This window comes from Larimichthys crocea, chromosome X (genome assembly GCF_000972845.2).
Source record: "Larimichthys crocea isolate SSNF chromosome X, L_crocea_2.0, whole genome shotgun sequence".
Taxonomy (NCBI): domain Eukaryota; kingdom Metazoa; phylum Chordata; class Actinopteri; family Sciaenidae; genus Larimichthys; species Larimichthys crocea.
The window spans coordinates 38650433-38670624 of record NC_040020.1 but is presented as its reverse complement, the minus strand read 5'-3'; the positions used below and the strand labels follow the sequence as shown (position 1 = coordinate 38670624).

At 39.8% G+C, this 20192-nt stretch overlaps 1 protein-coding gene across 1 annotated transcript in view; it reads right to left on the bottom strand.

Annotated features, from left to right (window-relative positions):
* dnah6 (dynein, axonemal, heavy chain 6) overlaps positions 1 to 20192 on the bottom strand; it is a 52278-nt gene that overhangs the window by 27040 nt on the left and 5046 nt on the right. Inside the window, exons 14-44 of the mRNA XM_027283593.1 lie at positions 19975 to 20126; positions 19602 to 19754; positions 19143 to 19394; positions 18842 to 18970; positions 16865 to 16978; positions 16597 to 16740; positions 16287 to 16442; positions 16068 to 16118; positions 13845 to 13937; positions 13626 to 13745; positions 13102 to 13282; positions 12893 to 12989; positions 12397 to 12625; positions 11650 to 11814; positions 11454 to 11564; positions 11166 to 11291; positions 10874 to 11029; positions 10465 to 10626; positions 8948 to 9085; positions 8275 to 8442; positions 8030 to 8178; positions 6813 to 6920; positions 6501 to 6627; positions 5936 to 6148; positions 5628 to 5849; positions 5372 to 5494; positions 3847 to 4029; positions 3426 to 3557; positions 1971 to 2192; positions 1204 to 1351; positions 823 to 980 (exon numbers count right to left, since the gene is read on the bottom strand). Of these exons, the coding sequence (XP_027139394.1) occupies positions 823 to 980; positions 1204 to 1351; positions 1971 to 2192; positions 3426 to 3557; positions 3847 to 4029; positions 5372 to 5494; positions 5628 to 5849; positions 5936 to 6148; positions 6501 to 6627; positions 6813 to 6920; positions 8030 to 8178; positions 8275 to 8442; positions 8948 to 9085; positions 10465 to 10626; positions 10874 to 11029; positions 11166 to 11291; positions 11454 to 11564; positions 11650 to 11814; positions 12397 to 12625; positions 12893 to 12989; positions 13102 to 13282; positions 13626 to 13745; positions 13845 to 13937; positions 16068 to 16118; positions 16287 to 16442; positions 16597 to 16740; positions 16865 to 16978; positions 18842 to 18970; positions 19143 to 19394; positions 19602 to 19754; positions 19975 to 20126 (4682 nt within the window). The remainder of the gene's footprint in view (positions 1 to 822; positions 981 to 1203; positions 1352 to 1970; positions 2193 to 3425; positions 3558 to 3846; positions 4030 to 5371; positions 5495 to 5627; positions 5850 to 5935; positions 6149 to 6500; positions 6628 to 6812; positions 6921 to 8029; positions 8179 to 8274; positions 8443 to 8947; positions 9086 to 10464; positions 10627 to 10873; positions 11030 to 11165; positions 11292 to 11453; positions 11565 to 11649; positions 11815 to 12396; positions 12626 to 12892; positions 12990 to 13101; positions 13283 to 13625; positions 13746 to 13844; positions 13938 to 16067; positions 16119 to 16286; positions 16443 to 16596; positions 16741 to 16864; positions 16979 to 18841; positions 18971 to 19142; positions 19395 to 19601; positions 19755 to 19974; positions 20127 to 20192) is intronic.

Below are 20192 nucleotides of genomic sequence, written 5' to 3'. Positions count from 1 at the left end.
ACTACGTTATACTGTATGTGTAAGTGCAATTAGTCATGTAATTGTATCTGTGTGTATGTGTGTGTGTGTGCGTGCGTGTGCGGTGTTGTATGGCACAAGTTAAATGCAGGAAACCTTATATCAATACAGAAAACAAATAGGGGTACACTATATTCACACACATACAGATGCAAACACACACACAGGCTCACAAGATGAATGGGTTTCTTATAGAAATGGACACGCTTCATTAGAAGTCCAACTAGAAAACTAATTAAGTTGATGCTGACTGTGTAGAAACAAAAACTAAAGAGCTATATCTACACTTTTTAACTTAACAGAAAACCAATTGAACATGTCAACAGGCCCTCCAACATTTTGAGAAATTCGACTGCCATTTCACCCAGAGTTAGATGAGAACATCAATACCATTTCCATCTCTGTGTCTTAGGTACAGTTAACGGATGGTTTAGTCTAGCTTAGCATAAAAAGTGCAAACAGGAGGAAACAGCTAGGCAAGTTCTGTCTACAACAACTCCAAAACTCTCTTGTTTGCAGGATGCATCCTCTGTCTTTAACAAGTATAGAAATAGAGAGTTAGGTGGCCTAACAAGCAACAACTCCTGAGCCATGTTCCTTTAAATGCAGCTGTTCTAAGTGAATATTGAATGGCATGTTTTACATGTCTGTTTACAGATTTCACAAATAGGGGTGACCACATGCTGTAGGACACCATACCAGCCATCTGCTGACCTGAACAAAGTCAGATGTATGCACATACATAATCATTACTGTCAAATGTGCCATTACGGTGTACCTCGTCTTATTTGTATGTATTTATACCTGGATCTCCTTCCAGAAGAACTTGGATCTATCATAGAAGCCAGAAAAGTCCTGGAACTGACGCAGGAGCTCTATAGGGGGCTGAGAGCCATAACTGTCCAGCTTTGGCATATTCAGGTCATCCACAAAGACCACTAACTTCTTGTTACCAGGAGCACCTGCAGGGTGGGAAGTATAGAGAAGGAGAAAATGTCAAGAGATGGATGTATTGACATACAGCAAGAAAGGATGGCAGTGTATGTCATTGGATTTAAAAAGCAGAATAGTGTAGACTACAGTAAGGACTGATATTTGAATGGATGGTAAGATGAACAGTGTCAATCATAGATTTCCTTTATATGTGATGAATGATTGTGTATTAGTGCAATTGTGAGTCAATACCCAAAATGTTTTTCCTCTTTTTTTCCAGTTTGGACTCAATGATCTCCTGCATACGGGCGGAAGAGGTCTGAGCAGAGAAGTTGATGTAGACTGGAAGGTATCCTGCCTTTTCCTGGATACTGTTAAGAAGGTCCCGAGCCACCACAGACTGGGAGGGACAGACACACAAAAATAATGATAATAAAAAATAATACAACACTGACACAGATCATTTCTTGTCTAAGAAAACACTGATTCATCAGTTTCAAAAGCTCATTTACTAATGACCTCTAGCTACCCCTTCAACTGAAATCAGGTTAGGTTAAGAGATGGTCTTAGCAATGAAATATTACCAGGAAATGACCTTATGTAGGGACAAGGTGATTTAGAGCAGATTGTCCATAGATTTATATGTGGTAATATTTACACCTTCAAAATCTCAACCACATACAATACATGTCTGTGGTCTTCTGCATCCAACGCAATGAAGCAGAAAAGCATGCAATAAGATTATTTTGCAGTGACAGTGTTAGTTGTATTCACTAAAATGCCTGTTAATACCTGAAGCCCTGTTGCTGGGAACTGAGCCCAGGTTTCAGCTGTGGTAAGCCAGTGATTTTTCTCCATGTGACCCACATTCCCCTTTAGTGTCTTCTAAATGACACTAAAGGGGCATCTGGGCAAATGATTATCCACATCTTTCTACAGTATCAGTTCAGCATGCTACCATTTACAGACCAGCATGTCGCAGCATTGCCACAGTTTCTTCTGTGACCACGAATCCTTACCTTTCCCACTCCAGTGCCGCCGGTAAAGAGCACAGAACGTCGCACAGATAGTAGTTTCTCCATTAGGTAGCCAAAGCGGACAGTGTCTGTGGTGGGGACCAGCATCTCAAAAAAGGGCTGCTCCCTGTTGTATTTAAACAAAGGGATTATCTTCTCCCATGATTCCAGACGCTTGTGGGTAAAGTTCATGTACACACTCCACAGGGTACCAGACTTTGGAAGCTACAGAAAACAGATGAATGCGTTTTAATCAACACACATACAAATAAAAACAAAACTGGGAAAATAATGTCATGAATTTTAGGAATATGCTTAACTATAAAACCTCAGTAGAAATCTGGCATTAAAGAAACTCATTCTACTCTGTTGTTGGTGGCTGTAGTTGCTATTTATGTGGTGTGTTTCTCTGTGGCATGTGATTTAGTATTTGTTTTCCAGACTCCTGCCGTTACTAATGTGTGTGTGTGTGTATGCACGGTTCATTCCCTCAAGCATCACAGCTGGGAGCTGGCTGCACTGGCTTCATCTCATGGTAAACACATAAAAATGTACAAACAAACATTTCTCTAATATAAATAACATTACATTTCCCAAACTTCAGCTCCTTATGCGCAGACATATGAACAGATGTGAAAACATGTGGGATGTTCCAGATGATACTCAGCAGCCTTCATGAATCTTTTATCTACGTGCTCACACCACCTTCAGATGAGTGAGTCATGATGTTCCCACCCTACTGTGTCCTGCCTCTGTCAGTTAGACATTCCCTCAATCATCTGCTATGACTGCCAGCCAAGACAAACCTCTCAAACAATTACTTTTCCATTTCCTGTTAGGCTATAAAGACTGGACAATTCATAACATCAACCCCCAACTTTTCTTCATCTATTCCCTGCACCTCATTCTTCACAACTAAAAAATATTTCCTCCAGTCTAAAATGGCCTATCCATAATTCTGCAAAGTTGGCAAGGCCGAGTAATAGCATGCAATGAACTTTTATAACCTTGGCACAGAGCTCATGCTTCAGATTTACCTTATGTTCCTTGTAACCAATTGAAGGTATTATGTTGTACAATACGGATGCTCTATCTTAATATCTTCATTTTTACACAAGTGACTGATGTTCTAGAGAAGTCTGCCTTTTCAGTTTAGCTGTGCTGTGGCTAGATACATCCAGTGCAGAGAGTGCTTTGATGTAATACATAATATGAGCTAACCTTCAGGCCTTTTTGCACATTTCATGCCAATATCAGCAAATGCGTTGGTAAATTTGATTTGACTCTCAGAAATACAAATGAGGCATAATGCCTTGAAGGGCAGAGAAGAGTTTTAACAGCAACACTGGACATGCGAAGCACAGTTGTGACATTTCTGTCAGTGTGTTATGGACATATGTGGTGTCTACATATCCGGTCTGTCTATCTCTGTATGTGTCTGTGGGTGTGTGCATATACCTTAGCATTGCTGTTGTCTTCAAACTGCTTTCTGACAAAAGTGTCAAAAGCATCCCAGTGAGAGCTGGTCAGGTTGCCGCCTACTGCCCACAGGTAGCAGAATATAAAGGTCTGACACAATACAGTGGAATCCTGATACCAACACACACACAAAAATAAGAGGAAGTTAGTTAGTAAGTAAGGGTTCAAAATGAACTGTGCACATAATAAAAAGAAATATGCTCTTGTCGATTTATATATTTGTATAAAGTCTTGATGCCATGTGTGATTTAAAAAGCCTTTGTCTTTTATTATCTGACCTTACCCACAACAACTGAACCTTTTTGATTACATAGCTGAATTATTGTGCACTAATAGACCAGTCCCAGAGCGGAACCATAAACTGAACTAAAGTGACAGTTAAATCTTGTGATTAATGTACCATTTTGAGATCTGGCCCTCCTTTGCTCAGCAGCAGTGCCTCTAGCAGGGAGCAAAGAGTGGTGACTTTACTGATGTCCACCTGGCGAATTGCCTGCGTGCAATGCTTCAACACGAACTGAAGACCATTCTCCACATACCCCTCAAACAGCTCCAGCAGGTATGTTCGCACTTGGTCTGGGAGCTAGAGACACAGCACAGGGAGAAGGGAGAAAGAGGGTCACAGAGAGATGGGCGAAGGCAGAGGAGGGTATGGTTATAAAGTGATCTTTAAGAGGCTTTTATTCTTTTAGTCTGTGAAGCAACCTAGTTAGGCTGACATTTTGGAAAAAAACATTTATTTGCTTTCTAGACAAAAGTTAGATGCGAAGATCGATATCACTCGCATATCTGTCAGCTAAAGCGGACATTTAGCTTAGGTTAGCACGAAAAACAAAACAAGTTTCACCCCTCCAAAGCTCGCTGATGTTGCTTAGTGTTTCTAGTCTTTATGCTAAGCTAAACTAACTGTCTGGCTGTAGCTTCATATTTAATGGGCAGACATGAGGATGGTATTGATCTTCTCATCTATCTCTCAGCCAGAAAGGGATCAAGCTTATTTCTCAGAACGTTAAACTATTCCTTGAACAAGGAGAGTGTTAGACAGAGAATTAGAATAAGTGCGGGCAATGCTCTCCCTGTCCCCAAGAGACACAAAGACAGACTCCCGCAGTTAAAATAGCTAAGTGGAAATCAATACAAAATGAATTATAAACTTTAACTCAAACAGCTCCACGTTTTTTTTTTCAAAGTGTAATCAAAGTTATCCCAGACAAAGCAGAATGCAACAATTAAACTAAGGAAGGAAAGTCCCTTCTCAAAGAAATGTTGCTTGTTAAAAAAAAAAAAAACTAAAACAGATTGAAGTGGCTTAAAAGAGAGGCTGAAATACTGAAAAAGTGGAACATGAATCTGCAGAGAAAAACAGAAGAAGGAAGAAAACAAAAGCAACACAAAGGCACTGTCAACAAACAGAACAGTCTCAGTCAATTAGACAGTGAGAGTGAGAGAGAGACAGACTTAAAAGTTGAGGGGAGAGATGACCCACTCTCTCAGCTGTGTTAAGTCACCCTGAGTGGCTCAGGGCTAATGTTGAAAGCTGTAAACTTTGATGTGATGTGCTGTCATCAGCATTTATGCTGATGCTGAAGTTCTCCTGCTTGCAATGCCTGAAAAGGCACATTACTAATGGTGTACCAGTGCACAAACAGGAGTACACAGCCACAGTTTCACACATAGAGAATACATAAGCAATAACGGTCTGATAACAGATGGAACATTTGTCTACAAGTATGAATACAAGTGTATTTGATGTTTGAATAACGCCCACAGCTTGGACTGCTTTACAAGCAGTTTGTGCGATACCTTAAGCACAAGTCCTTTTCTCTTCTTTTCCTAATTTCAAATGTTTTTTGCAAAAGTTCGAAGAAATCTGAGAAAAAATGTTCCAAGAGATCTAGGAATACCAGAAATACAGTGTGTACAACCTTGTCTCCTAGACCACTGATCCATGTCTGGACATAGGGCATCCACTTGAGCTCATCTGGGTCAATATATACCATCCCACAGCGACTGACTGTGGCTGGAGATGCTACAGCCAAGTCCTGGACCTGAAAAATGCAGTTAATGAAGGAGAACAAATAAGCCGATCTAGGAGCACAAATTCTCTAGAACCATGTAAGTGAGCATAGAGCATCAAACACCTTATCAAAAATATTAAACGTTACTGTGTTCAGCTCTCACCTCAAACACCATATGTATAGATGAAGTAAGTTTGATTCGCTCGCTGTTAGCCAGACAGAGCATCTTGTTGTCATCCAACACCGTGTTCATGTTCTCAATCCACAGGGCGTCAACTGGCCCGTCACAGACCACCCACTTGTGGTCGTCAGTGGTGTCGCTGACCGCATCACGGACACTCAGCGCCATCAGTCCGTCACGCCACTCCAGTGTTAATGTGTTAACCTGAGCATGTTGAGGTACATAATCAATCAAAGTCGAGAGAGAAGCAAAGAAGCTGTTATATCATTTTTTTCTCCTGTCTACAGTACCTCTCCGTAGAGCTCTCCCATCGTGACAGATTTGGGGTTGAGAACATAGGTCTTGACAGGCTGATAGAAGGGGTTGTTAGCCTTGTGCCCTGTGCAATGAAGGGTCTCCAGTACATCTGCCAGGATGGTGTAGACAGTGGTCTTACCTCCACCAGTAGGCCCGACCAACATGACACCATGACGCACTAACATGGTCTCATAGAGCTGGATCACCTGTTCGTATAAAAAGAAGTGGAAAGGATGGAAACCAGGGCATGTTACAAAACAAACTGAATATATACAAGTTTAGTACAAAATCAGTGTATATGAGTTAATCTTATATACACTGTACCGCTGTACAGATTTACATCTTTTGTAGGAGTGAATAGGCTTAAGGATGAGTGCCACAGGCAGGGTTGGGAAGTTAAAAAGTCATTTTTCATGGGATTTGTTGATGGTGAGAAAGATCAAAATAGAAATACCAGCCTTCATTTTTAAGTTGTATATTACATGAATTAATTTTTAGAGTTAAAACATATTTAGAACAAATATTCAAATTCACAAAAATGGGGGGGGAGTGGTGTACCTTCTTAGTCATGCTAGGTAGAGGCTGTAAGTTTCTCTTAACCAAAGATTCCAGGATGGTGGAGTGTAGCACACCATAGTCATGCTCGGGAATACTAACGCCAGGGAAGAGGTCTGACAGAATACCACTGGAGAGAGGATGGCATAAACACACAAATAAAACAGAAAAGATTTGCAACATGCAACAACATAGAAAACACACTGTTTTCTTACTGAAACTTGTGCTGGCTGTCTGGTGTAATATTTAGTGTCATGTCACAGAGTGCACCAGAAGTAAGATGTACTTTATGATCAAAATATCTGACAGGCTTACCCAAACAGCACAGCATCATCAACAAGGAACTTTGGCAGGTTCGAATCCCTCAAGGCTCTGATAAGAACCACATCCTCACTGAGGTGGGGGTTATCTCTCTTTAGAGACCTAAACGTGAAAAAACAATATAGTATATTAAATATGATAATATTATATATATGTAAAATAACCTAACTATTATTAGAAATTTCGAAACTTGCAACCTCGTCATAGTGCAGAACAATCCTCAGTTTACAGTTTTCATGTTGATTACTATAAAGGTACTAAAAAGGTAAATCAATAGCAGAGCCCACGTCCCACTTAATTCGACAACTTGACATTAAAAGTGACATCGCAGGCTTCTCTTCTTAAAAAAGTTGGTGCGTTCATTGAAATAAATATAAACAATATGGGGAAAAAGTAATGGGCAAATTAATTAGTAGAAAATAGACTCATTACAAATGCAGACGTAATGAAGATAATAAGCAGCGGACACAAGCTGGTGATTCAATATAACACAACTTGATCTCCACAACAGGCTGGCTCCACTCGATTATAAAAAACAAAGTAAAAACATTAGAGACCTTAGAGTGGGAGATAATGAATGGGTGCCTAGTGTAGAACGAGCAGACTCAGAGGACTAATATCTAGCCAAAGACAGACAATGAATCACAAGCCAATTACAACAGTTCCCTGAGCTTCGGCTAATAACCAACAGGCTAAAACATGACTTTCACTACATATGGTCAAGAGCATCCATTCACATCTGTGTATGCACCCACGCTGTCTCCAGATCTTTCTTTTGTCTATCTAATGTTGTTCTTCATGTTGCATGTGTCTCAACGCTCGTTCATTTGAGGAACGGTATCCATCTGACAGAGTGAAGGAATTTCTCACAGTTGACAAACAGTGAAAGTACTGTAGGGCTTAAGTGAAGAGGTGCTTATTTCGTTTGATCAACCATAGTCACAGCAGTCACTGTAGTTGCTTGTGCTTTTATGTTGGATTAAAATATTTGCTGGATACATGCCGTTCAGCACATAGAATGATGACTGTCTTTGTGATGGACTAAAACACGACAACACTGTTAACATTAACAGTCTCTCTCAGCACATTCTCTGTACAATAATGCAAAATATATGTATTTATGCATGTGTGCAACACGTCACAACAGTCCTTCTGGTCCCTCTACAACTGAATGTGTGTGAGTGCATGTTGTATGTGTGTGATTCTCTAACCCAGCCATGACCAGGACCGACTTGACGGCTCTCATGCCAAAGTCATAGTGGTCCTGCTGGGACAGCTGCTCAGAGCACAGCTTGTACATCTGGGTCATTTTCCTCGCTAGGGTCTTGCTGGACTCAAATCCCTCTGAGTACAAAATCACCTGGAGAGAGGGGAAAAAAAGAAAGAAATGATAAACTGTTATGGAGAGAAAATAAGCGACCCAGCCCAATAACGCACCCACCGAAAGCCCTTTTACCTCAGCAATGAGTGCGTAGTTTGGCACCATCATGGCAATGGGTCTAAAGAGAGCTTTAAGGTTGTCGGGTAGCTCTGTTCTTCCAGCGTAGCCTGGGTTCATGGTGATGAATGCAGCACACGTCATCACTAGCTTGATTTCCTGGCCCTCAAAGTAAAACCTTGACAGCTGCACAACACAGAGTTGAGTGAGATGTGCTTTATGTGTGTGGGTGGCAGTGACTTATGGACCTAATTAATTTCTAATTCATGTAATCTGTTCCGGCTCCTAACCTGATGGTCTTTCTGTATCTCCTCTACGGAAAATACAGTAATGCTCCAGTAGATAACTGGCTGGTATTCAGATAAACTTGCAGCATATTAAATTTGCCCAACATTGCGTGCATTGTGTCACTACATGTAACATAAAAGATGTCCCATGAAATTCATTCATCTATGTAAAGTGTATTACATATATAAAAGTACACATATAAAACTTGACCATTTACTCAAAACATCCTGTTTGATGTGAAGCTAGAAAATCAAAAGTCTGATAACAGACCTTTGTCACAATGTGGAATCAAGAGTTGTAATTGTCAAATGACTGACACTTCTCATCTGAGAATTTTAGGACAGAGTGCCCTTAGCTCTTCCATCCATACAGATGATGCAAAACTGTGAAAAAGAGATCTTACCTTTGCAGCTTTTGCATTTCGTATGGTTATGAGTTGCTGAGCGATGACAGACAAAACTTCAATGTCGATTCGGTTAAATTCGTCAAAACAACACCAAGCACCCGACTGAGCGAGTCCACTAAAGAAGCGCCCCATCATCTGGAAAAGGGAAGTGTGACTGGTTAAAATACTACAGATGAAATAGTAATGCAGTTTTAGGTCATCATTTCTATTTTAATTTTGAGTTACTGTTTCATAAAGTGGTCATATTGAGGCCATGTTAGACTGTCTCGAAATTCCTGTGAGTTAATTTATATTTCAGTAGTACAGTATAGCACTAGCAACTATTATTGCATTTGTGTTAGAAGTATACACAGAAAACACTGTTATTAAGATTTCACGGATGGTGGAATTAAATGTTACAGTTAAATGTTGCTCAGCCACAGTAGAGCGGAGCTGAACAAAGCATTTACATATAGAACCACAGAGTGCTGTGATTCTAGCCTGGATAAATCAAAGCCCTGTCCAACTCTAATACACAGGTGTCTGCTACCAATAACTAACTGCATCTGACATCGAGAGAATGGCTTTCCAGATGTCTTGTCAGCGTGTGCTTTCAGTTGGTCTGACTCCAACCTCGCTGCACTGCCAGACAAAATACCGTTTACCACTGAATTGAAGTGTACAGTTTGTTTCAAGGTTAAAGGCACAACCTTAAGTTCTGAGGCTTATAAAATACAGATGCTTTTCTTTTCTTTTCTTTTAACTCAATTTCAAAAAAGCTAGGACTCTGTGTTAAACATAAATGAAAACGGAAACATTTGTGTATACACGCATTCATTCTGAATTTGATGCATCGCCTTTTATTGACAGTCCAAACATTCTGAGAATCAGTGCTGTATATTAAAAGACTTGTCCCTCAATATGGGTTCCAATCCTGTGTTTTTTTTATTTGATTAGTCATCCCTTAAAACAACCCATTTTAGGTGATTATGAGCCACAAGAAGTATGATATCTATTATCTACCTACAATACCTATTATATGACAATGACACAGATAAATCTGTAGTTCTTCATCTGTAGATATGTGACTGTATGGATTCAGCTGTGTCATATTAAATGTTTTTTTGATCGAGCAGCAATCCAAGTATATGTTAGTGATGTTTTTTTATTATGTTTATTGACCTATTATCATACTAGCATACAAGCAACAATGTTTTAGTAGCACACATCTATTCTAAGAGAGCCTTCTTCATGGGCTCTGTTCAGTGTAGCTGTGCTTTAACTGGAACGGAACAGAAGGCCTGATTACTTTAGCAATAGTGCCATCTAATGGAGTCACTTAGTAGGTACAGTCAGACTGAAACAGCTAATTCACCTGGAGTGAGCACATGCATTGGCAGTGCTAACTGTATGTGAAAGGGGAAAAGGTCTGAGTAGATAAACAAGCACAACAAACACAACAAGAGTAACTGAAAGCGTAATAAAGGAGCACACAAACGCTCACATGTGGTTTATAGATTAATGTCATGGCTAACCTTGTAGTCAAGTCCATCAGAGCAGTTGAAGACGACACATTGTATGGCCAGGGCCTTAGCCAAGTCTTTGGTGGTTTCTGTTTTGCCTGTCCCTGCTGGCCCAGCAGGAGCTCCCCCCAGGTCTAACTGGAGAGCCCCCATTAGACACAAATAGCAGCGGTCCTGCACATCAGGGAAGGGTGAGAGATTGTTACTGTTTAAACAAAACCAAAAAAAAAAAAAAAAATGTCTATGTTGTGTTTCTGTGTCACATTGTCAATCTAAAGCTAAAGGTCTGGGAGTCCTTTTTTCTTATTTCGATGTCACTGCAGTTGGATTCAACATAAACCATAAAAAGGTTTCTGTTTTACACAGAGCTTGGCATGTGGCAGCCACTGATGAAGTGTATCATTGTGTATTATTGTGTTACCGTAAGCGGTGTGATAACCAATCTAGGGCAGGCTCCCAGATATTCATAGCCATAATTGTAAGTAGATAGAGCCATTGTGGCTACACAGTTGTCCAGGTCCAGGTCCCAGTAGTAACGTAGCTGTCTCTGCCATTCAAAGTTAGACTTGGTGTCCACCTGAAAAAGATGGCTAAAATTACTTTAAGGCGGTTAATACCTACACCTATCATACTAAATCATAAACAGACATAGATATAAGCTGCTTGTTGGCATCTGTGTGGGTTCATAATATTGCACTACACCACTATTGTACCTTCTGGCGGACTAAATCTGTGACAATGTCTCTGGCATGGACATCAATAGTGATGAGGGCAGTAATGATATTACGGTGTAAAGTAGGCAGGTGTCCTCGTACCAATGCTGCCAGGGCATTCAGCCTCTGGAATACACACAAAAATAAACACAAGCACAAATATATAAACAGTACTGGGTATGCAGAGTAGAAGTACTTGTGTAGTGTAACAGTGCAGAAAAAGTGTAGATTTGACTTTTTATATCAGAATTAAGACTAGTAAGTGGCAGAGTAATAAGTGTGCTTTACATCAATGTTTGTTAGTTCAAATTTCTTCAGTGCAGCAAAGTGATCATGGTCTCCCTCCAGGCAGGCATCCATGTCCCTACACCACATCATCTGAGAGATGGTTAGCACCACCTGGTGGACACAAACACAAACTATAGTTAAATTACTGTATAAAATTCAATAGCAAAATCTATAAAAGCTGTGTGTGTATGCATACCTGCGATGGATGTCCAGCCACCACCCATTCTTCTCTAGACTTCACCTGGTAGTCTGCAATGGCAGCCTTGCTGAGGCGTCGCAATGAGTTGAACATGGCTTCCTCCACCTTGCAAAGCCAGTCTTCCACATTGCCTTGTGCTTTCAGACCTTTAGTCAAACCCACCTACTCGTACACACAGAAGGATTCGATCAGTTACTGATAGACCTGATTCCAAGGGTTCAGTGTGAATCACATCCTTTATCCGCATTTTGTGATCAAAGAATTGATCCCTTGTGGTCATAACTGAAAATACAGTGGCTGACTGAGCAATCAGTGCAAGCAAAATTGCTACTTCACTCAAAAATTGTTCAGAATTTGTCAAACACAGTAACACCACAGTGATTGCTGAGGTACAATTTACAACTGACAAGCAACTGAATACAAAGACCAGAAAACTGGCAGCCACAGACAGAGAACAAGACCAGTCAGCCCACTACTGGCATCTGGAAATAACTCATCCAATTTTATAGTGTTTATGACAAACCAACAAATGTGCAGTACTACATAATTCATTTGGTACACTGTACAAGATTTTGCATAATTTGAGAGAAGAGAGTAGTGTCATCATTAAAATGTAAGGACTGTAGCATAAAAGTGTATTTTTTTCCTTCTCACTCACTCTGCAAGATCCAAAACAAGAGAATAACAGGTGCAGTAAAACAGAGAGCATGATGATCGAAGGTATTAAGGTTACTCAAACCTGACCTTCTCTCCCTCAGGAGAAACCATGTTCAGGATGTCATTACTATAGACTGCCTCCTGTTCTCCAGCATCCAACGCACCCCCTGTATAACCAGGAGATTGTTCGTGCAGCAGAGCAAACTCCAGCCGTACAATGGCATCAAAACACTTTCTGAGGTGAGGCTGCACTGCTTGGGGGTTTCTTGTCTGGGCCAAGATCTTTAGCAGCTCATCATTGGAGAGAAAGTAGAACCTGTGAGTGAGAGATAAAAGGCCGATATCAGAATTCTTTATCTCTCATTGCTCACAGGGATGAGATATTTGGAGTGGCATCTGACAACCTGTCAAGGCGGAACATGTACAGTGACATACTCTGACTGTATACTATAGTCTTACATTTAAATGTGCAGAGGGAAAACTATTCACCACAAAGGGAACAAAAAATAAAACAAGTTCAGGATGCTAAAAAAATATGAAGTATGACATAAATACTGTTGTTGTAATCTGTAACAAACCAAACCTGGGGAAGACGACTCTCTTGGACTCCAGGTAAGCTTCCAGACACTTCTGTATCTCATCCAAAAGAGCGTTGTTGTGCTGAAAAGTCTTCAACAAATCTGTGAAGAACAAAATGTGTTTTACTGAGTGAGTGCATGTGTATATCTGTCTGCTTGTCTACTTATAAGCACGTCTTATTGCTTTTTCCATCAATGCTGTGTGGCTACCTACCAGGCTGTGTGGCTGCACTAAGGGCATTGGGCATCTTTTTGACCTTTGCCATGATCTCCTTCCAGGACTTGTCTACCTTAAGAAACATCTTGGACTCAGCAGGGAGCTGCCTTTTGATGTCTGGGGCCAAAAAGATACTCTCTAGATACAGCCAGTTTCTTTGACAGGTAAGCCACTCATCCTGGAAAGGAGGGTAAAGAGAGGAGTGGAAGAAAAAAGAAAAGGAGGGCAGCAGGGACAATGTCAGTGGAAGAAGAATTAAGCTGTAAAGGAAATGAAATTTATGAATAAACTGTGGTTTTACATGTGATACTGTTAGTCTCTGTAGTCTAATATAGAACTCATTAAACATATAAAATATATATAAAGCTGAATTTCCTTATGCAAGTAATTTGGCTTTTTGTTTGCAGCCACTAGGGAGAGCTCCTGTGTAATATTTGAGGCCAGTCAAAATCTGCATTTAGCATGCAGACAGCCTTGAAATGATAATGAAAGATTACTGTATACTTTTATTTATCCTTTACCAGTGTTTGGCTGAAGAGGATCAGCTGTGAGAGCAATGTGTCCACTCTGAGCTTAATGGGAGTTACGTAGCGAGAGGATGCCACCGTACCCACATTGATAATGCTGTCATCCAGGAGTACCTTCACAGTAAACAACCACGGAAAAACACACAAACACACACAGTTAGATGTGCCTAAACACAACTAGTTTTGTGGTCGAGTGTGTGTGTATGTGTGTACCTGGATATCATCCGTGCCTCCCAAGATGAAGACCTCTTTGGAGTCACCGTGAGACAGCACAGTGAAGTCTACGGTCTTCCACACATCCTCCACCTGCATGGCACACCGAGATGGCAGAGGTTAAACCATGTGAGCTCACTTTACTACATTCCATAAATATGTTATTGTATGTGTGTGTCACGTTTGTATTCTCCCACAGACATGAATTACGGGGAAGAGACTGGTGGTCACAACAAGGGAGAAGCACTTAAGAATCAATTCTGAATTTCAGGCTAAAGCTGCGACAATTAAATAATCATCAACTCTTTTGCCAATCATTTAAATAACATTTATTGAATGATTAATTAAGAAGATACCTGGGAAGTTAATCAATAATGAAAATGATCTTCTGATGTAGCCCTACTCAAGGCACAACTCTGCCCATGACATCATTAATGTCATCAAAATGCAATTTAACAAATCACTCAAAAAGGGATATGTGATGTGTTTAATTATCACTTTACATGTGGCTATTATGTTTATTACTAATATTTAAATCGAAATACAGAAAATATGGTGGCCAAATTTTAATTGTCTCCAGAAACTTTAATTTAATAAAATATTCATTCGAATCAAAGGTGCATTTAGACTGTCATGTATAGTAAATATGAAGCCTATCCAACTGATAGGGCCATTGATAGGACAGCAGAGGGTTAACAAATAATATCTTGCTTGTTTAATCTTTAGAAAAGGAGGCAGCTTTTCTTTTATCATTGGACAGAGCCGGGCAATCTGTTTATCCCCCTGCCTCCAGTCTTTATGCTAAGCTAACATAACTGTCTCCTGGCTGTAGCTTCATATTTAACAAAGTTACGAGAATGTTATCAATCTTCTCATCTGACTCTTGGCAAGAAAGCAAATAAGCACAGTTCCCCAAATGTCTAACTATTCTTTTTCAGACAAAACATGAATTCATTTATCTTTGTCAGCATATTTGTGGTGCCATATATCTGTTTACTCTTTGTAATCTCCTCCTGGGAAAGAACATTAGCTTCCTCTTGAGAGAAAGCCGTCTGGGCTCTGCTCCTCATTACAAAACTGTCAGTCTGCTATGTCAGAGACTGCATTGCTTTTACAGTGGATCAGAGGAACTGATTCCAAATGGTTATAATTAATACCAGGATCTATCATATCTACTAATAACACATTATTATTCCTAAGTCCAACCATGTTGGCATCATCTCATTATTGAGAAAGACCAGGTGGAGACTGTTTAACCTCAGATGCTTTAGGAAATACTTCCAGGTATCCCCTCAAAGACTGAGGATTTTCTTCTTCTGCACCACTGAGAGCATCCTGACAGGGAATGTCATTGTCTGGTACATAAAAAGCACTGAACAATACCGCAAGGTCCTGCGGTATCATGGAGAGGTTTGTTACCAGAAGCTGTAAAAGTAAAGGTAGGAGAGTCTTTAAGGACAACCACCCAGATAACAGCCTCCTCGCCCTGCTGTGATCAGGAAGAAGGTACTGAATTGAATATACCAGGCCAGCACTGAGAGGGTCAGGAAGAGCTTCTACCCTCAGGCCACTAGGACCCTAAATGAGCTGCCTAAGACTGCACCTTAAAAATACTTCTATTACTTACCTCTTTTACTTCTTATTGTTACTATAATTATTGCTATCTATTATTCCTACTACTATGATTATTTGTTTAGTTCCATTAAGATTACTTCTTAATTCTTATTTACTCACATTACTTCAATAATATCCATTATTATTTATATGTTTTTATATATTTTTTTACATTCTATTCTATTTTCTATCTTTTGATATTAATTTCAATTCAACAAATTGGAAGCCAAGGGAATATATTTCACTATGTTTGTACTTGTATGTGACAAACTGAATTTAATTGAAATGAATGTTGTAATCATCATAATGTAATAATCATCAGTGCATCACATGCTAGCCAATAACCATAATATCACCAAAACTTACCACTTCACACCCACTGCACTGTGTGCCGTGTGCATCTTTTTTAACAAATGTAAAAAAAAAAAAAAAAAAGCAGTAATTGCTAAATCACACCGTATGAGTCATCAAATTGGCTTATGTGGGCACAAAATGGCAGGATTAAAGTAACTCTTATTCAACAGTCTCCTGTCTGGTTAAGTATACTTCTGCAGTTTCTCCAGTAGTATGGCTGTATAAATATTCATCTGTAGTTCCCTTTGAACATACCTTTGTAATAATGGTTTCCACTGACGCCTCTCCAGAAGCCTGTCCTGACACCTAAAAGTGAAGGACTGTGTTAGCTCCATTTACTCAGGTCAGACTAGGATATTAAGTTAATTATGTAAGGACATGTCATAGTACATACTGACCCTTTTATCGACTTAATAGTCAGTAGTAACCAAGTATAGCAAGAGAAGCTCATTATGCAGCTATATCGGGTGTTACCTCCTGTATCTCCATGCCATAGGAGAAGATGTCGAGCTCCTCCAAACGAGCTATAGTAAGCTCTTCCACATTCAAGGAGGACCCCACAACAGACTCCAGAGTTTCCCAGTGCTGTGGTTTCATACATGGGTTACGTAGATCAGTGATCGCAGGCAGCTAAAAGAAAACACAAGATTGGGTAAGATTGAGCTGTAGAACCAGTTGGCAAAATCACTGACAAATGTGGCATAATGACTGATGCCTCACACTACACACATAATATCACTAACACATTAATATCCGTCACTACAGAACATGTTGTTCTACCTACCCTCTGCCTCATGACTTCCACCTTGTCCTTGAGGCTTGGAACTACATTGTTTTGTGGCAGACCCTTCTCCAACTGGTTGATGTATTTGCCATATTTGATGACCTGTGAGCTAAACTGCTCTAGGTCCAGTTTCTGAAGGGTACTCTGGGGAAAGGTGAACATGGACATAGTAAAGCTTAGAAGAGACAAAAATCTGTTTATACAGTAAGTGCCTGTACATGAGACTTTTGTGTGTTCAGTCCCTCTCATGCAATAAGTTGAACCTCACCTGCCTCCATCCGTCTTGTAAAGAGTCCCATTCCTCTAGAGAGTTCCACAGCAGCTGCTTCAGCCTAAATGCCGCAGTTAACTCTTCAAGGGAGTCAAACTTGGTCACCTCCACCTTTATTCATCAAAAGGTAGAAGGGGAAAACTCATTTGGGTTGGCTTCATTGACACGTTTGTTGGTAAACACAAATCAATACAGTGTTTGGCCTGTAGTAAGTAGAGATCAACCATTTTTCGTTCCTTACAGGATCAAGTACAGTCCTTTGGATAAATGCCCAAAATACATAACTTAGGGCAAAACGGTACAGGGGAAGTTGTGATCTGAGATATATACCTTATCACTGAGTGCCAAAATTTTTGAATCTCTTCACATTTCCATAAACAGTGATATAATGTACCCTGGTAACTGTTACACTTATAACATAGATCAAGTATATTAGGATCAAATGTATTTAATTGTACAGGGGAGATGTATGTTTGCATTATCCAATTAAATTATATCATTCTCAGTCGAGTGCTGATGGTTTGAGTGTGTGTTTTTAAGCATATTTTACTCCATTCACCGAGTGAAATATCTTCTTGTAAGTCTCGTATCCATTCCTGTCTTTTACTATCAGAGTTTTCCTTATTGTTTTCAACAAACATGTTATAAAACCGGGAGACCAATCTTTTACCAAAACAGTTTTGGTAAAACAAACATGTGTTTCAAAGATAGACAATGGAGGTTGTTGCACTGAATTGTGTGTGTCCGAATAAAATTTCTGAGTTGTAAATAAAAAATATTTTAAAAATGTTTCTGCGGTATATCAAACTTTGCCTTTAACTCATTGAATGACATTAGAGTACAATCCTCATATACATCCTGTAGTTTTACTATGCTCTTCTTCAACCATACTTTAAAACCCATGTCGTTCTTTGTCGGGGCGAATTGATCATTACCCCAGATTGGGGAGAAACAGGACAATCCTGAGGAGTCATCCAACACTTTTTGTACTACATGCCAAACAACAATAGTGTTTTTTACAAAAGAATTAGTAGTACTTTTCTTTAATGTTTTAGATGTTGAGTATAGATAGCTATTCAACAACAAACAGGACAGGTTTTCAATTTCTAACCAGGGCATGAAAAGATCTTTCGAAAACCAAAACATTGTGGTCCTCAACTGAGCAGCCCAAAAATACCATTCTAGATTTGGCAGCTGTAGCCCTCCCCTATCATAAGGTAAATATAAGAGGGAGAGTCTGAGTCTTGGCTTCCTATTGTTCCAGATTAAATGAGAAAGAAGCTTTCTGGTTGTAGGAAAAAAAGAAGGAGGAGGGGCCAGGAGGGGCCAATTGACTGAAAAATATATAAAAATGTAGGAAGTATAGTCATCTTTACTATGCTTATTCTTCCCAGTGTAGAGAAAGGCAGTGTTGTCCATCTAGTGATCTCTTCCGACGCCTCTACTACCATGGGCTCATAATTGGCTAAACTGAGATTACTTATCTTTGGGGTTATTCTGATGCCCAAATATTTGAATAGCCCTCATATTTGTGAAAGCCCTCTGTGGCTTTCACAAATATGTGATAAACTACTGTTTTTTTCTCTCGTTTACATTTAAAAACATAATAGATGACTTTTCTTTGTTCACTTTGAACCCAGAGATACTACCAAATTGATTTAACAACTCTAAGAGAGATGGTATCGATTCTGCAAGATGTGATTGTGATTGTGTGACACAATAGTATCATCAGCGTACATTGCTGTATTGTGTACCATGTCCCCGGTCTTAATACCATGAATTGAGGGGTGCGATCTAATCACTATTGCTAATGGTTCCATGGCAAGTGAAATTGGTGACCCTTGCCTTGTGCCTCGAAATAACTCAAAAGGCTGAGAGATGAGGGTATTAGGAGATACCACTGCAGAAGAATCAACAAGTACAATTTTGACCCATCTACGAAAGTAATCATCAAATCCAAAAAGGTTACAGCACCTTGAATTTCTTTTGGTAGGAGTTGTAGACAGAGGCCTGAGATTGGAGCTCGTCTACGGAAATCTGGATCTCCTCCAGCAGCAGATGCACTTGAGATGAATCAGCAGTGATGTCAAGGATTTGTGGCTCCTACACATGAAAAACCACAAGACAAGTAAAAAATGGAGCAGAGACATATATGTGCCTATACACAGAAACAAATTGACAAACAAAATGATATATTCCAAACAGATCTAGGACCCATTTAATTTGTCTGACCAGCATTCATAGGTACAAAAATAAATACAAATTCTCCACGTACCTGTAACTTAAGCTTTACTTTCTTGACCTCAGACTTCAGGTCATTTATGTCGTTGTGCAGGGAGCTGCTAAAACTGTTCATGTTGGAGTCCCTCACCGCTGCTGCCTTATCAATGTCTTTCTGCAACTTGTTTATGTTGGTTTGCAATTGGCTGAACTCAATCTGATCATCAAGTGGAATAGGAACTGAGTACATGTTAATCAGATTGTACATCTGACATACTGTATTGTATTCCTCTCTGAGCACTGTTACCTGGGAGAGAGAATAGAGTGTAGTAGAACACAGTCAGATAGGACAAGGTAAAGAGGAGAGGAGTTGAAAGGAGGGGACAGAGGAGAAGAGAGGAGACCTAGGTCATGACTACAGACTGTAAAAATAACTTTGCTTTGACAGGTTTTGTCACAAACACTTCTAACTGCTAAAGAAACAGCTATCAACATAAAAAAAAGTGCATCTTACCCTTCCCTGTATCTCATCCTGGAATGCGAGGGAGTCAGCTAGCTCAACTGTAGTGGAGGGACTAAACTGTAGTTTTGACAGGGCTTCATCAACCTCTGCCCTGAGAGCATCTACCTTCCTCTTAGCCAGTTGTCTAAGTACATCATTGATAACCTGGAAAAGAGATTCAGAGCAGTGCAATGACTTTGCCTTTAACATTTTTGCTGTATTTTTAATTCATTATTTAGTTGTATTTCCAGTTCAGTGAGGTTTAATTGACACAATGCCTCAAGTTATTTAGAGCACAGTCAGAAACTCACCATATTTCTTCGGGAAAAAAATAGTTGTGTAACAGCAGTTATACAGTTGGTGTTTGCATATAGTTAGTCCTCACCTCCAGGCAGCTGAGCGAAGAAGACAGAAGCTTCTCTTTGAGCTGTGTTTTGTCCACAAGCAGTAAGCCTAGATGTATCTTCTGTTGGATGGCTAAGGCCTCCTTATGCTCACTGTGGTGTAACTCCAGCGCTTTTGCAAAAAAGGACAAACCTACAAGATAAAGCAGTCAACATTCATCAGTCTAAAAGAACTGTGTTATTTTACATGCTTTACTTT